Source organism: Otolemur garnettii, unplaced genomic scaffold (genome assembly GCF_000181295.1).
Source record: "Otolemur garnettii isolate 467f Iridium unplaced genomic scaffold, OtoGar3 scaffold00106, whole genome shotgun sequence".
Taxonomy (NCBI): Eukaryota; Metazoa; Chordata; class Mammalia; order Primates; family Galagidae; genus Otolemur; species Otolemur garnettii.
The window spans coordinates 1312109-1330097 of NW_003852501.1; the positions used below are offsets into that span (position 1 = coordinate 1312109).

The 17989-nt window shown below is 44.5% G+C and overlaps 1 protein-coding gene across 1 annotated transcript in view; it reads left to right on the forward strand.

Annotated features, from left to right (window-relative positions):
- The first annotated feature begins 1711 nt into the window (after nucleotides 1-1711).
- CRYL1 (crystallin lambda 1) overlaps nucleotides 1712-17989 on the forward strand; it is a 109604-nt gene continuing 93326 nt past the window's right edge. Inside the window, exons 1-2 of the mRNA XM_012809513.2 lie at nucleotides 1712-1784; nucleotides 9453-9560. Coding sequence (XP_012664967.2) covers nucleotides 1744-1784; nucleotides 9453-9560 — 149 coding nt within the window. The 5' untranslated portion in view covers nucleotides 1712-1743. The remainder of the gene's footprint in view (nucleotides 1785-9452; nucleotides 9561-17989) is intronic.

The window sequence follows — 17989 nt, forward strand, 5'->3', positions numbered from 1 at the left end:
AAGTTCCATCATCTGTAAAACCATTTCTCATTAATATGTATTCATCATGTGTTCAGTATCTATTAAAGACTATGTGGAAATAAATAACTTTATCTATCTTCATGTCCACTTTTATTTCCATACTACAGATCTCTAGAATTGGAATTGGTAAGCCAAAGAGTATCCTTTCAAAATTCTGGTGTGTGGCAAGAACTGTGAAGGGGTCAAACATTTTCACCTAAGTTGGCTTGCCATAGTTTCATAGGTGAATGCTGACAGAAGGAGGAGACTTCTGAATTAGAGGTAGTCTGAGAATATTCACACTGGTTTGTGGAGCCCTAATTCCCATACGGTTCCATGGAAGGTCAGTTGGTCCCTGTATTCGCAACGGGTTAGTACCAGCACTTTTTTTTTTTTTTAACCAAAGAACAGACCTTATAGGGAGCTGAAAACAGGCCAGTTGCTGAGTGCCCACAGTCCCAGTAGTGAGTGGTCACAGGGTACTTACCCTGTGGGTGCTGGGCTAGTTAGATGCCTGCGTGTGTAGCTAAGGAAACTGTTGCGCATCAGGAGGGGGAAGACATGGGATCTGGTGCACTCAGCCAGAACTCACAGGGATGCTCAGGTCCCACGCTGAGTCTTCTCCCAACAACATCAAGTACCATTTACTCCAAAAAGGACAGGCCAACTTGAGCTGCCTTCAGATTGTGTGAAAGAGTTGCATGTCTGAAAGACTGTGTTGCAGATATGGGAATACTATCAATCTACATAGTTCAGCCAAATTTATGGGTGAAAGATGACATCTTTATTGTGTGCTGTTTTTCATTCCAAGTGAGATTGCATACTATTTCAAATGTTTATTGATAGGTTTAAAAGAACACTTTCACGTACTAACTCTTCCCTCAGAGACTTTTCTTTCCATGTTCCTGACTTGGGGAAAACAAAGACAGACAGAGCTCTGTCTATCATCCGAGTCGGTCAGTGTTGGCGCGTTTCCAGTCTGAGCGCTGTCTAATCGTCTTCAACTGGACAGCTGTTCTGTTTCCGCCTCATCATGCGCTGTGTGGGCACAAACTGTTGTCAAACAACGTGTGATGCCTTTTCCTCCCGCCTGTTTGTTCCCGGCTCCAGAAATAGCTAGGAGTCAGGACAGTAGGGCATTTCCTTTTTCTTATACATGAACCAGGAGGAGGAAGTGCAGTTAGCACGGGAACCCACGGATTCGTGCATCTAGAGGTTTCTTTTTCTGCTTTCACACAGAGCAGGGCCTTGGCTCTCAGCTGTGCGGCAAGGCGGCACGGTTCTCTCTAGAAACCCACTGCAGGGCAGACACAGCCAGGACCAGGCTTGAAGGCCTGAGCGATCTGTGCTGAAGCTCAGCTTATGCCAGTCAAGGGGAGCTCTCCTGAAGGTTTCTCCGCGAGGCTTCCGCAGTCGAGCCTTGTGCCAGCCTGGTGTTGTCCCTTTCTGTGTACACGGATCTTACGCGCACGGTTAGAAGCTGAAAAATGAAACAGTGACTTAGTGGCGTCCGAAGGGTTTGATCCTCCCGCGTCACCCGTACCCAACTAGTTAGCGCCCGGCGTCCGGGGCTGGAGTTCTGCCCGCGGCACCGCCCACCGGGGCTGAACAGCCGCCCCGCCCCGCCCCCCGGCGTCGCCGGGCCAACCGGCACGGGGCCCGCCCCCCAGCGCGGAGCCCCGAAGCCCGCCGCGCCCTGTCTCGGAGCTGGCGTGCGCGCCTCGGGCCCACTCAGACCTGGCCATGGCGTCCGCGGAGCACGGCGGGGTGGCGATCGTTGGCAGGTACAGGACTCCGAGCCCCACGCTGTTGCCACTGGAGCCCAGGGAGAGCGGTACCCCGCGCGTAAGGCCCTCGGGATGGCGCCCGGGTCGCCGGCCCTGCGAGCGGGTGGGAGCGGCGTAGCCCGTGCCAGCCGCCAGCCTTCCGCCTTCCCAGTGCCCCGTGGCCCTTGCCGCGCCCCGCACGGAGCTGGCTGGGCTGGGAGGAGCGCCCAGGGCAGCGGCGGTGGCTTGGCAAGTCTTCATCACGCTGTAGAGTGCTGTTTTGTTTCCCGTGGTGCTGGCTCTCCCGGAGGCTTGAAAAGCTGACAGCGCAACCGGGGCTGCAGAGCGGTTGTCGCATCTGTTGAGTAGTGCTGGGTGTGCCAGAAAGTCCACGGAGGCGCTCTGGGCATTGTGTACTAACGAAAGGAATTCAGGCGGTAATCCTGCGAGAACTGTGTTTTTATTTCCGAATAAGAAAACTGAGATTGAGGCCGGGCGCGGGGGCTCTCGTCTGTAATCCCAGCACTTTGAGAGACCGAGACGGGCCGATCGCCTGAGCGCATGAGTTCGAGACCAGACTGAGCAAGAGTGAAAGACCACCCCGAACCCCGCCTCTAAAAATAACCGGGCGTCGTGGCGGGCGCCTGTAGTCCCAGCTAGTCGGGAGGCTGCGGCAAGAGAAGCACTTGAACCCAAGATTCTGTGGTTGCTGTCAGCTGTGACACCACTACACTGTGGGGGGGGGGGCGACAAAGTGAAACTGTCTCAAAAACCCCCAAAACAAAACAAAAAGGAAAAAACTGAGATTAAGCAGTTTACCATAGATCATAGTCGTTTAGAAGCGTCTAAAACAGAGGGCTGGGTCTGGACGGCGCTGGGTTAAATCTCCCTCCAGGGCGCGTTCCTGTCTGGAGGCTGGTACCCTCGCCAGAGATCGAACAGGTGCTGAGGAACAAACAGGGCTTTCCTAAATGGTGTTAGCGGGGGTCGGAGTAGGGGGTTGAGGAGGCGATGGAGCCAGTTTTCCAGGCGTATCACTTTAACAGCCTAAATGCCGTCCAAATTGACTTCTGCTTCGTGCTTCCATCCCCCCCACCTTAACTTGCTATTTTCATTTAAAGAAGGAGGACACTCAGGTGTACCTTTACGTTGTTAGCAATCTGTCAGTGTCTTAATACTTGCTATTGACAGTTAAAAGCACCTTTTTGGTGGCACTTTGTGTCCCTTTATGCCATGAAGTGTGGGCCTGCCAGCTCCCTCTCCAGCCCATTAGTTTGTGGCCCTGTCTGGAGATGAGTCCCAGGGCTCAGCGTTTTTCCTCTAGGGCTCTTGAAGGAAGGTCTCAGAGCAGTGGAATTCCCTGTGCCTTTGTACTTTCTGGGACCATAGGTGCCTGTGGCTGAAAAGTGAGGGAATATAAAAAGTACACTTTGCACCCATTGCAGTAATTATGTTTATCTTACATAGTCATGGAAGGTCAAGGGCTGGAGTTTTGTGAATCTTGGGTGCTGCCCTGGAGTGGTGTTCCAAGTGCAGCCAATAAACTTAAGCACTTTGATTGTGTAGTTACCCGGCTGTGGGTGGTTTAGTCTCCGAAGAGGGAGCTGCTGTTGGCAATCAGTTTACCTCTGATTCTTTGAGGGAGGTTGACACAGAATTAAGGGATTGTACAGACTTTAAGGACCACAGGAATTACCTGAGGCTTCAGCTTGTTTCTGTATTTTCTGGTTATGAAAGTCCTGTCTTTCCCTTTTCCCTAGCCCCCGACAGACACCCAGCTCTGCTTCTTTCAGACACACAGGCAGTGCTGTTTTCATCCTTTCATTCTTGCCACTCTTCTTACCTCTTTCCTAGCCCTATAGGTGATTCCAAGGAATAGGCACTTAAATAGGGCTTGGGGAATGTAAATTAATTTGCTAAAACCCGGTTGGGTTTTAGCAGATCAAAATTTACATATTTCAATTTCAGGAACCTGCTTTTCCTCTTTATCAGTTTCCAGATTTATTAATTTTAGAAGCACTTGCTAGAAATAGTCTCAATTTTTTTTTTTTTTTTCTGTTAACCTGTCCCCTAAGGCCCCTCTTCCTCAGGGCCACTTAGCTTTCTGTGAGCATCCATGGCGAGTCCCTTCAGAATGGTGGGCTTGAAAGGGGGAAAGTGGGTTAAATTTAGAGAGTTAAGGGAGGAGGGAAAACCCTCTTGGGTTCAGGGCTGCAGGAACACCGAGGGAAAATCTGGTAGTGACAACTTTTAAGACTGGGAATAGAGATAGGTATCTTGAAGTTAATAAGTTTGCAGGTGAGCAGCGTGCTCAGGCTTTCCTTGTTCAGGCTTACCTTTCGTGTAACACTGTTTCTGAATCACTTACCCTGGGTAACAGTTTTGAACATCCACCACTTAGGCCTTGAGCTTGTTTAGAACAGGGGCCCTGTCTGGAGGAGACCGTTCTGTGCTGGTGCCTTGCATGCCCTTCTCCTACCCACTTTCCTTTTTAAGAAGCACACTCCCTCAAGACTGAGCTCAGGAACCATCTCCAGGAAAATCTCTGCATCTGGGGCCTTCCCTTTAGGGCAGAAACTGTCTTGTCAGCAGTTGTGTAACCACCATGCCTAGTCCTAGCAGACGGATGTTTGGGTGTGTGTAACAGAGATTGTCTGTTTTTTCCTAATGTTCAGTAGGATATTGCTTTACATTAAACAGGCATCCCCTAAACTAGGGGAAGGCAGCACATGGACACCTGGCCTGAGTCTCCATTTGTTTTTAAATACCAAAAATTTTCTATGGGGTGATATGTGCATTTTTTTTTGTAGAGACAGAGTCTCGCTTTATTGCCCTCGGTAGAGTGTCGTGGCGTCACAGCAACCTCCAACTCCTGGCTTAGGTGATTCTCTTGCCTCAGCCTCTGGAGTAGCTGGGACCACTGGCGCCCGCCACAACATCCAGCTACGATATGTGCATTCTTTGCAAGAAAGTCTGAAGTATAAAATTTCTTTGAAGTACCAAGGGATTTCCTGCTAATTTATGAACATAACACAGACACACACACCCAGCAAGCCTTAGGATGCTCCTGTTGCCTCATGAGTCGGCTTAAACATTAAATGTGCCCTTCCTAAAAACTATTTAGTGGTTCTTATTGGCAAAGTTTCATTGTAGACTTAGATCACAAGTATAAGAAGTTTTACTTCAACTTTTATGCAATAAATAACCTTAGATATTACTTACTTAGATATATCTAGAGGTTTATTCAAAGTGGCATTCATGATAGAGTTGATTCAGTTTATTATCCCCCCTGCTGCTTTGCATACTGTGTTTGTATGGATTAGCCTTCTGCAGTCCCGGGTGAGATTTAGGAGTCTAGAAGCCTTAACTTAAAGCATATAAGGATGGGAAAGAGCTCAAAGTACCTCTATCATGGGCTCCCCTTACATGGTCCCCAGGTATCTGGCCATTCAGAAGTTAATAAGAGGTCACAGGTGCTCAGGACAGGAAGCCAATTATTTTGGGGCCTGTGGGGTAAGAAAGCCAAGTCTGATCTCTATGTCTCTCCTAGATGGGGCTCCTCTGTAGATGCTCCCTTCTTGCTTTGCTGGCTTTCTTACCTCCCCTGTGAGTTCGTCCTGTACATTGTCCCAGCCTTAACGTTGTGCTCTTTCAGGCACAGTGCTGGTTACTGATTCATTGTTTCCATAGTTTGGGTCTCGTTTTCAGGAGAAGAAATTTGATTGGCTCAGCTCTGCGTGGGTACAGAGAGCACAGGTGCTAGTGAGCCGCTGATTGCCTGTCTCCGGCCAGGTGTGCATGTCCTGCCGGCTCATCAGTGACTACATAGGTGTGAGCTGTGAGGTCAGGGAGGGACACCAGCTGTGTCCCAGGAGTCAGCTCTCTGCTGCAGGTTCTCAAGGAAGATGGCCAATACAGGTCCTGCAGCCTGCTACAATAGAGATAAACCTGCTTTGCCTTTAACACATGTTATATGAAATATAACTAATTTCCTCAACTTGGTATGATAAACATTGAAAGTATAGAAAAAATTTCCTGCATACCTACTTCTATATTCAGTCGTTAAAAATTTTCTATATTTGCTTTGTAAGTAATTTAATTTACTAATTCTGAATATTCGATGGTTAGTTTTTAACATTTTAGCTAATATAAATTCTGTGAATGGATATCTGTCTGCATTCCCCTTGTTAACCTAAGATTCTAAAAGTAAAATTCCTAGTCTAATGTTATAAACACACTTTTGATACAGGCTGTTAGGCTGCCTTCCAGATGGTTTATGCCGGATCACATTCCTCCACCACAGGGTAAACGTGCCTGTTTCTCTGTAATTTCACCAACCGCTGAGAGTGGTCAGTCTTCAATCTCTGCAAGTCTGAGATATATTTTATTTGCCGTTGTTAGGTTGATACGTATATTTATTAGACTAAGGCAGTTGAATATGTTTTCAGGTTTTTTATTGCTTCTTCAGACTTTATCTGAGCCTCCAACCCACTTGGTGTGTTCATCTTTTTCTTCTGGACTTACAGGAATTTTTGTATATTTATTATTTCCTTTTGAACATTGTATTATAGTGATTTTTCACTATAAACAGTAGGGTCAATTTATTTGGCAAGCAATATGCAAACATGAGGGCCATGGTGACTTGGATGTTGAAAAAATATGTTTGGAAAGTTTGAAAACTGCTCTAGCGCAAATCTCTGCTTCCTACCTCCCATCTCACTGCCTTTGTAGATGAAGAGCTGCTGTCCTCTTGGGCATATGACTGACTCCTGATTTCTGTAAGAGCATAGTGGTAGCAGGGGTGAGGATGGAACTCAGCATCCTGACACCAAACAGACCCCTGAGATAAATGATTTACAACACTATTACCCATTAGAAAAGTAAAGTGAGCCACAAATGCAGGCTATGTATGTAATTACATTTTCTAGTAGTTAAATTTAAAAAGTTAAATGCCAGTTGCAGTGGCTCTCACCTGTAATCTCAGTGTTTTGGGAGGCCAAGGCAAGAGGATCATGTGAGGACAGGAGTTCAAGACCAGCCTGGGCAACATAGACCCCATCTCTACAGGAAATAAAAAAAGAGAAAAAGTAAAAGAAAACAGGTGAAATTAATTTTGATACTGTGTTTTAACAATATTTATGTGTTATTTCAATAAGTCATGCAAAAAGACAATATTTTACACTGTCTTCAAAACCCAGTGTGTATCTTATACTTGTTTACCTATTTATATTTGTGCACATAATATTTATTATCATAGTGTTATTACACTTACTAGTATACCTCAGCTCAGACAGCTATTTTGCAGTGTTAGCAGGGGCTCCCTCCCTGGGCAGTGGAGGTTTAAGCAGTGATGTCACCTTTACTAATCAAGAATGATCTTCAGAAAGCTTCCTTCTCCCTGAATGTGCACAATGTGAGGGCATACACACCCCCCCTGGGTGAAGGGCTCAACTACAACTTGAACTTTACTTAGAAACTCAGTGTAACCTAATCATTTCAACCCTCATATTAATCTGAAATTTGAAAAAAAAAAAAAAAGAAAAGAAAAAAGCGTTTCCTTCCCCTCTTTGGTGGCTCCCCCTGCACACTGGTCCCTGGTGATGGAAATCAAGCTGGGGGTGGGGGCGAGGTCTGTTTGATGGGATGAACCTGTCTTACCTCTGGAAAGTCTTTGACCTCTAGACCAATGGAGCACCCCCATTTCTATACAGCCTCCTTTCTCCTGGGTGCTGGCCTCTCCCCCACTGTCTGGCAGACATGGATGTCAGAGCACCTAGCAGGTAGAGGGATCTGAGATTACTCTCAAGGACTGAGGGCTAGTCAGCTTGATCTGGTCCCCAATCAGATCAGTATGTGGTAAAGCTTTTATGTGCATAGCAGGGATGGGTTATTTTGAGGAGTTGCATATTAAACTACAAATTAGGTAAGGATTTCTCTTCTTAAAAACATTTTAATGAATTATGTCATATAGCAAAGTGCAGAAATAAGTGCACTTGTCCTCCAATATCCATGGATGATGGGATCCAGGACTGCCTGTGGATACTAAAATCCACGGGTGCTCAAGTCCTGGACGTGAAATGATGTAGTGCTGGCACGGAACCCAGGCACATCCTTGCGTTTGCTGACATCCTCTCCGGGTTACTTACAGTACCAGAGACAATGTCAATGTTATGTACATGTACTACAATGTAGTCATTATACTACATTGTTTAGGGATCGTGGTGCAGAAAAAGCCTACATATTTAGTATAGGCAATGTCCCTTTTCTGTCCCAGATTCCATCCAGAACACCAAATTACATCTACTTATCACTTCTGTTTCGACTGCTCTAGACCGTGACAGTTTCTCAGACTTCCTTTGTTTTTGAGGACCTTGGGGAGCATTGGCCACAACAGGGGTCTGTCTGATGTTTTCCTCTTGAGTACACTAGAGCTGTGGGTTTGGGGAAAGATGGCCACCAAGGCAAAGTGCCCTTCTTGTCATGTGTCAAGGGCACACACTCAGCCATCACTGTTGATACTGGCCTTGAACACCTGGCTGAGGATGAGGCATTTGTCAGGTTTCCCTACTGCTAAGTTGCCCCAGTACCCCCCTGCCTGCACTGTGCTCCCTAGAAGGAAGTGCCCTGTGCAGCCCACACTACTGAACGGGGAGTTGTTGCAACCTTTAGGGCCCCATGGCCCTGGTCTCAATCACCCAGGCCACATGGATTAGAAGTACAAGCTTGTAGGAGGCAGGCCTAACCTTGCTTTCAGGGTAGGCCCAAGCAACCTCCACACTAGCCTTTTATTGAAACAGTACAATACAGGTGAGGGGAATATTACACAATGACGACAGTGCCTAAGGATCGCCATGGGCTTGGGCTTTGTTCGTAAGGAGCACCTGCCAACTAATTGCCCGAAGGTCCATCCCCCAGCTGCAGATCATCTTGCTCAGAGGTCATCTGGCTCTTGGCATCCTCTACAGGGAGTGACTCTGCCTCTTAGGGTGGAGCAGCTGTGTAAATTTACCAGCATTCTGCCAGAGATTGGCTTCTTCTGCATTTACATATTCAGACATTTATGTCAGTATTCATGGATATTTACTCTGGGCCTTGTTTCATAATCCAATGTTACTTTATTCCTGTTGCTCTAGGTGTTCTAGCTTTAGCCATTGGGAGCTCTTATAGTGGGCACTCATGTCCTTGTGATGTGCCGGTCAACATAGGATCTTTAACTTTTCGGAGCACTTTCTTTCTGGCACTGCAAACTGCTCCAGGCTCATCTTGTGTACTTCCTGGTTCATCCCTAGAATTAGTCATTTCTCCAAGAATTTCTGCCTCCTTTTATTGGAGAATGGGATTAGAAACCAAAGTTTGGACTCCAGATATGTTCCATACTTTGACTTTCAAACCTTTGAATGGCCCTTTGAAAAGCCTCTGCATGGCTTTTTCATTCTCCAGTAGGTCTGAGGCAGCAGGTGCAGTGTAGTCATTGAAAGTAAGGATCGAGTCAGGCTGCTGGGTTTCTTCTCGTGGCTCTGGCAGCTATAACCTCTGTGGACTTAATCCCTCGGTGCCTCAGTTTCCCTCTGTGTAAATATTTTCAGTATAGTATACCATATAACTAAAAAAACTCATCTGTCTTAGGAATGGAAAGGTATTCAATTAAGTTAACTTGCATCCTTTCTTAATTTTATTTCCCTTTAGTGGACTCATTGGGCGAAGCTGGGCTATGCTGTTTGCAAGTGGAGGCTTCAAGGTGAAACTCTATGATGTTGAGCAACAGCAGATAACAGATGCCCTGGACAACATCAGGTGGGTCAGCTGATGCCTTCCGGGAGGAACTGAAATGAATTTCTCTCAGTTGGTCTTGCTTATCATATCCTTGATCCTGTAAATATCTGTGACTTCACTTTCTTGTTTGATGGTGATTGTGGTACCTCTGAGTTGATAAAGGCTGGAACATGAATTACAACCAGAGACAGAGCTCTTCTTATAGGATAGGATCCTTTGGGTTGAGGAGATGCCAGGTGGGTGTTGGGAGGCTGCTGTGAGTCTCAGGCTTTGCACCTAAGTGAGCTTGAAGACTCGTTTCTCTGTCTACAAGGCTGGAGAGCAGGGTACCTGTGCTCCATCTGGGCAGAATGACCTGCTTCTTCCTATCACAGCTAGAGGTGCAGGGGCATTACGTCTTAGGACAGAAGTCCCTCAGGGTTTTCTGACCTGCATTGATCCAGTGATGGCAGGACCCAAATTAAACTGCTCCTGGATCTCAGAGGTTTATCGGTACTCTTGTGAGGAGAAAGGGCTGGAATTACTGTGTGGTTGTTAATAACTGACAACTACACTAGTTGATACATGAGAGTGAGTGAACTTCTCAAATGCTAAGAATGGTCAGGGCTAAGTTTTAGAAATGGTAGTCACAAGGGGTAGAAGAGTAGGAACCAAAGAAAAAGGCAGAAAGTGACAGAGGTGGAGGAACCAAACTAGTGCAGCATGTTAGAAGGCGAACACAGCCTGACTGCGCTGCACACCCGTCTGAGCTGGCCATCACTGAACGTGACTCTGACAATCTCAGACCTGGGATTTGTGACTAGAATTTATATTTTTGTAGAAAAATATACTTAATTCATCATTTTATATGATCTTGGGCTAGAGGCATTAAATTTTGACTGGGTACAAATGGTTCATGACTAATCTCAGGGCCAAATTGGGAGGATCACTTGAGGCCAGGAGTTTGAAACTAGCCTGGGCAAACATAGACCCCAACTCTACAAAATATTAGAAATTAACTGGATGTGGTGGTGTGTACCTGTAGTTCCAGCTACTTGGGAGGCTGAACTGGGAAGATTGCTTGAGCCCCAGTATTTGGGGCCACAGTGAGCTATGATGACACCACTACACTCCAGCCTATATGACAGAGCAAGACCCTGTCTCTTAAAAAACAAAAACCAATCCATTAAGCGCAGGAGTTTGAGGTTACTGTGAGCTATGATGTCACAGCACTCTACTAAGGGTGATAAAGTGAGACTCTGTCTCAAAAATAAAAAACAAACAGTTGTATACCCCAATACAACATTGTTTTACCCTAGTACAATATTGTTTTATAAATTAAGAACTTGAACCCAGAGAAGTTAGTTCTTCCATATAGTTATAGACAGCCAATACCAAGAAAAATGTCAATCTTTTTTTTTTTTTTTTTTTGAAAAAAAGCCACAACCTATCCCCCTGGGTAGAGTGCCGTGGCTTCACAGCTCATAGCAACCTCCAACTCCTGGGCTCAAGCGAGTCTCCTGCCTCCGCCTCCCAAGTAGCTGGGACCACAGGCACCCGCCACAATGCCTGGCTATTTTTTTGGTTGCAGCCATCATTGTTGTTTGGCGGGTCCGGGCTGGATTCGAACCCACCACCTTAGGTGTATGTGGCTGGCACCTTAGCCACTTGAGCCACAGGTGCCGAGCCAAAATGTCAATCTTTAAGACAAAAATCAAAAAGTTAAACAACCACCTCAAAACTCATGCAGACTTTACTATTTTGGAAGGAGGAGGACTTGGCCCTGCCATGCATGTTCTGTTCACTAGGGTTGCGTAGGTGGATAATAAGTCCATCCTACCATGAAGCTTATGCCTAGAAATCTTACTTAAATCCCAAACCCTTTGAGGTAGATATTATTGCCAGTGGTTTTTTGGTTTTGTTTTTCCATTGCACCTGACTTATTGACATTATTTTGTGAGAAAATTTAGGTCTATCCAAGATAAGAAACCTGCTCAAAGACACAGTAAGACATAAGATTCCAGCCCTGGTCTGTCTGACTGCAAAGACCCCTTAAGCATCTTCATATTCGTTTATACCATTTGTTGTAGAGACCCTGCAAACATCACTCTAAATATAACATTTAATATATACAAAAGAATAGATCACTTATGTAAACTCAAGAATAACACTAAAATGAACATCTGTGACTCTACCACCCAGCCTAAGACCTAGAACATTATCAGTATCTTGTGTACCTTTTAGGTCTCATCCCCCTGCCTTCCCACCAGAGGTAATAAATCCTGTGTATTTTCTATTTACTGTTTCCTTGCCTTAAAAATACTCCTATTTTATATTTATCTTAAATAACATATTGTTTGGTTTTGCTTATTTTTTGTGTTCTATAAGACTGTTTCTCTAAGGTATCCAGGTTATTGCCTATAGTCATAGAACATCTATTTTTATTGCTATGTCATGTTCTATTATGGGAGTTTGCTATGAATTATTGTCCTCTTGATGAAAATTATAGCTCTTTCCAATATGGAGCTATTGTAAACAATGCTATGTTTAATATTCTCATATATGTTTCCAAGTATACAAGTGCAAGAGTCTGTGCAGGGTGCATACCCATGAGTGGGACTGCTGGATCTCTTTTCCCTACAAGGATTTTGAGTACATGGATATTGAAGTATCTTATTTTGTCATCTTGTCTTTTAATCTCTTATTTTCTGTGTCCCTGTATTTTTTTTTTTTTTTTTTTTTTTTGAGACAGAGTCTCACTTCATTGCCCTCAGTAGAGTACAGTGGCGTCACAGGTCACAGCAACCTCCAGCTCTTGGTCTTAGGTGATTCTCTTGTCTCAGCCTCCCGAGTAGCTGGGACTACAGGCGCCCACCAGAGTGCCCAACTATTTTTTTGTTGCCGTTTGGCTAGGGCTGGGTTTGAACCTGCCACCCTCAGTATATTGGCCGGTGCCCTACCAACTGAACCACAGGTGCCGTCCTGTCCCTGAGTTTTTAAGAATAAATTTCTTCCAGTTCATCAATTCTCTTTTTAGCAATGGCTAATCTGTTTAAACTATGTACTGAGTTTATTTTAGTAACTTTTTTATGAGTTCAATTTGCCTTTTTCCCTAGATACATTGTTCATTATCATAGTATCTCATTGTTTGTTCATTCTTTGTGGTTCCATATTTCATATCTTTGAATATTCATAGTTCATTTGGATTATATGCCTGATAACTCCAATATTGAATCTGTCTTAGAACCTATTCTTCAGAATCAGATTCTGACATGAGGATTCCTGGGCAGGAGATTTGTTAAGGAAGTGCTTCCAGGAGAGAGCAATAATGGAATAGGAGAAGGGTAGGATAAAGAAGAAGAAACCAACTAAGGGTATGATTTCTGGAGAAATCTTAGGCTTAAAGATTCCATGGGAGTTCTGAAGCATAGGGTATGCCACAAAGTTTGTGTCACACAGTAAGGGTAGGAAGCTGAGCTTTCATATTCCTGTATCATTGATTATGGGTTCTCTTTCTGGATATAAACTCTCAGACATGTCCAGTTCTGGATCTGGGTCCAGGGTAGTACTCTAAGGAAGGCTACAGGTGGGAGCCTTTAGCAACAGAGAATTCAAGGGCTGGGGGATGGACACCCAGTGCTGGTGCAGAGGATTCTGAGATCTGGGTAGAATACCAATGACATTCATTATAATGGCTCACCACGATACTGAGGGCCTTAAATAAAATATTATGAGTCATTCATACTTCCATTCAGGAGTACTGGTTGAGAATCTACTGTGTGCCAGGCACATGTTAGCACTGGGAAATAAGTAGTAAACACAATAGACTAAGATCTCTGACCTTGAGGAACTCCTACTCTGGAGGGGAGAGGAGAGCTAGAGAAGTATATAATAGAAAATGAGTTACTAAACTACATGGTATGTTAGAGAAGGCATTGGCAAACCATGTCCTGTGGTCTGTTGTGTATAGATTTTTTAATTAGTAGGTTTTTGCTTTTTATAAGCTTTATTTTTTAGAAAAGTATAGGCTCACAGCAGAGAAGTACAGAGACTTCTTTTCCACATACCTCTTCCCTCCACATGTTCGCAGCCCCTACTCAGCATCCCCCACTGAGATTGGTACATTTGTTACAAGTCATGAACCTACATTGATGTCATCACCCAAAGTGCATGGTTGACATTAGGATTCACTGTTGGTGATGTGGTTTATGGGTGTGACAAATGCATGTGACTTGTATCCACCATTATATTATCATTCAGGTGGTTTCACTGCCCTGAACATCCTGTATTCCACCTGTCCATCCTTCCCTCCCCCTAACTTCTGGCAACCACGGACCCTTTTGCTGTCTTCATTGTCTTGCCCTTTCGAGAATGTCATACTGGGAATCATACAGCGTGTGGCCTTTCAGATTGATGTCTTTCACTCAGTAATCTGCATTTGTTTCGTCCATGTTTTTTCATGGTGTGATAGCTCATTTCATTGTATGCTGACTAGTATTGCATTGCTTGGAGGGGCTGCACTTTATTAATCTGTTCACCTACTGAAGGACATCTTGGTTATTTTCAAGTCCTGGCAATTACAAATAAAGCTGCTGTAAATATTTGTGTGAAGGTTTTTGTGTAGATGTAATTTCCAAGTTCCTTGGGTAAATACCAAGGGGCATAATTGCTGGATTGTGTGATAAGAATGTGTTTAGTTTTCTGAGAAACTGCCAGATTGTCCTGACAGGGTGGGTCTGCAGCTGAGAGACATTAGCTTAGACACCGGCCCAGTATCTGAGCAGAGCTCTGCCTAGGGGAGAGGAGACCCCTGAATCTCCGAAGTCAGGCCTTCAGCTATCCCCCCACAGGCTCCAGATGTGGGGTTGGTGAATCTTTTCTGTGCAGGCCAGATAGTGAACACTTTGCCTTTTGAGCCTTGTGTCTGTCCCAGCTTCATTGTGGGCTGGGAGCAGTCATGAACACAGGGGGTCATGGCTGTGGCCCAATACCCAGGCTTATTGTTTTATTTTCCAGGTTTAACTCTGAATTATGTTCATGGGGTTTTCTCATGTCATTAAATACTGCTAAACATGTTTTTTTAATGTTTTAAAAAGGTGAAAACTACCCTTTCTCAACTACCCTCAGAGTTGGCCTGAGGGCTGTTTGCCCACGTGACTCTAGACTTCACCTCTGTCGTCACTTCACTTTTTATTTTGTGAAGTTGATTCCAACTTAGTTATAACTAAGAGAGAACCCCAGAGTTCCTAATTGAGAAGTTCCTTGTTCTATTCCTTGGGGCATTTGTATTTTAGGCCTTACTTTTTAGGTATGTCATTGAAGGTTTGGTCACTTTTAAAGTCCTTTAGGGCAGCAGGGAGTTAATGGGAGGGTTGGATAAGGTTTTTGGCTTTTTTCTTTTTTTTTTTTAAATTGGGTTAAAGTCTTTGCTATTATCCTACTCTACTTAAGAGATATGTATTTTTTTTTAAGATCACATCTTACTCTATTGTCCCAGGCTAGAATGCAGTGGCATCATCATAGCTCATAGCATCTCAAACTCTTGAGCTCAAGCGATCCTCCTGCCTTAGCCTCCCAGGCAGCCAGGACCATAGGCGTACACCACCGTGCCTGGATAATTTCATTTTTAATTTTTTTTACAGACAGATCTTGATATGTTACCTAGGCTGGCTTTGAACTCCTGGGCTCAAATGATCTTCCTGCCTCAGCCTCCAGAGTAGCTGGGATCATAGAAACGCCCCTCATGCCTGGCTCCTTGTTTTTACAGCTCAAATGTATTTAAGCCGAGTTAACATCAATATGCAGAACTGGTTGTACTGCTTTGGCAGGAAACAGGAATCGTAGGGTATCTTGTGACTGATTGCTTTTTCTTTCTCAAATTACTGTTAGCAAATAGCTTCAGGTTGAATCCTGTCATATTGCCCCCTCCACTCCCTACTGAATTCTTGGTCTCGAGTGATTTTTGAGTAAAGCTGTCTGTTTCCCTTTCTTCAGTCACAAGGGATTACAATGTACCATTCCTGCACAGAGCCTCCAAGGTGAAAGGATTGAGACCAAACCTTGTTTTTGTAAATATTTCGGTCAGTGTGATTTCTGAGACCTGCAGATTGATAATGACTGGGAGCTTTTGTCAACATCACTGTGTATTGCCTGTCACCCTTAGATGCTCAGGAACACAGGTTAAAATATCTCTACCCCATATTGGGCAAAAGGAATGTGAAGAGAACTGACTTTATCCTCTTGCCGGAAGTGTAAATGACCTATCTTCCTGACAGGGTTGGATTGATTGATGTGTCAGAATGGGCTTCAGAACTGTGCCCCACAGGCATCTTTTATGACACAGTTTTGTGGTCTTCATACGTCATGGGCTACATGAGGACGGAGACTGCACATTACACTCCCAGTGTCCCTCACTATTTAGTGTCCCCTGGTCCCTGTCCTAGTCATCGTGGATGCAGAGAGATTCAACATGCATGTTTTGTGTCTCCAGAGCCAGTGTGCTTGGTATTAACTCAATAAATGTTTCAGTTGAATCTCAGTTGACCTTTTTCTAGAGTGTCAGATGTCTGGCCATATTTCTCATGGATGTTTTCCCCACCATCTGATTTACCTTGGGGTTTGGTTCACTACCCATAATCTGATCCTTCTGAACATTTTATAATTGAAAATATGTGGTTGAAACTTTACTACTTATTGTGTGGAAATTTTGTGTCTGTTAGACCTGTTTGATGTCAATCTTGTTAACTAGAAATGGTCCATCTGGATTCTGAACTTGTAAAAATGAACTTTAATTGAGTGAAATTGATTTTTTTTAATAGCAAGACATTAGAAGATTAAAGAAATTATCACAATTCATACCATGCTAAGGGATCTTAGTGAATTATAAACAAAAAAATCTGTCATCCAAGACTACAGTTTTTATAACAGGGTGGCACAAAGAAAAACTAAATGCTTTGCGTGTTGACACATCTTCGTAGACACATCTTTGTTCTTCATGGTGTGCCCAGTGCTTGGTGCATACTTGGTCTCCAGGAAGGATTCAGAGGGTGAATGCTGTGTTTTGAGAAAAATCAAGTAACAAAGTTGTAATATGAACCCATAGCTCTTATAAATTTGGAACTAGTGTCATTTCCATGTAGCAGATGGGATATTCTAGCCCTCAAGAGACAAGGACACTCTGAAGGGACTAGGACATGCTATAACAGGCCATGTTGACATCTTGGTGATCATCCTGACTCCGGGGCAGAACAGGCTGCCTTGTGTGGCCTGAGTCTCTGTCAGACATCACCATCTGTGGTCCCCATAGCTTTCCATCTCAGTTTCTCTGCTGCTGTCTCTCTGTGGTGGTCTGTAGATGGTCACTCTGGTACTCAGATCCCTCTGAAGATGAACCAGCTTTCTGAACAGATGAGGAGTTGGTAGTGAACACCAGAAGTGATCTCTGAAACTAGGTAGCTGTCTGTATTCTTGCCTGCCTGGGCCCAGGCCTTTCCAGGAAGTAACTGGGTCTCTGCCCTTTCCTGGACATTGTGAACTCTGTTTTGATCTGGGTTTCTCTGGATTGGTCTGTTTTCCTGATTTGACACTTTTAGTTTTCTCATCTACCTTTGACTAGAATATCCGAGTGTGGTGGTCAAAAATTGCTCGCATCTGTCTGCATTCCCCTTTGCAGCGTGACTTTGGCCACAGGCTTGCACTGGCTCGCAGGCTGTTAGCAAACATAGCACATACAGCAGAGGCCTGAATCCATCTTGCTGATCAACTAGAGACATGTAACGAGTCTCTGAGCCAGTACCAGCCAACACAGTGCCAGCTGCCGGCAGGTGAAGGAAGCTTCTATACCAGCAGTCCCCAGGCAACCTGCCACTCACAAGCCCAGCCAAGATCACTAACCCCCACGACTGTGGCAGTGGATAGTTGGTAACTGAAAAACACAGAGCGTTGGTCTGGTTATGGGGTGGGGAACGCTGTTGATGCTACAGTCTGGGGTTTCTGGTTTTGTCTTTTCACAGCTCTTCTGCCCCCAGGGGAATTCCACTTCTGTAGGAAGCGATGCAGAACTGTCAGTTCCTTTCCCTGTCTTAGTTATAAAGCTTTATTTTATGAATAAAATGCCCATTTGTTCATGGGCCAGCTATGGCTGCTTTCAGTTTACAAGTAGTTGTGACAGACTGTGGCCCACAAACCTAAACAGTTTGCTACTCCCACCCCCAGTTAGGAAAATAGTTGAGGGACATATGAGTAATTATGACCATACCATGAGATTTCAGAAGCTGGGAAGTTTGGGTCAAACTGATGGTGAATGTGTCATGGAAAAGAGAATATTCCAAGGATGGAGAAAACACAGGACATGCTACAGGAAAAAAAATCAGTTGTGTATCTTTACATTGGTAACACACGGCTAGACAACACATTACCAAATTGCCACTATTACCAACAAACAGAACAATCTGGGTATAAATATTTTTAAA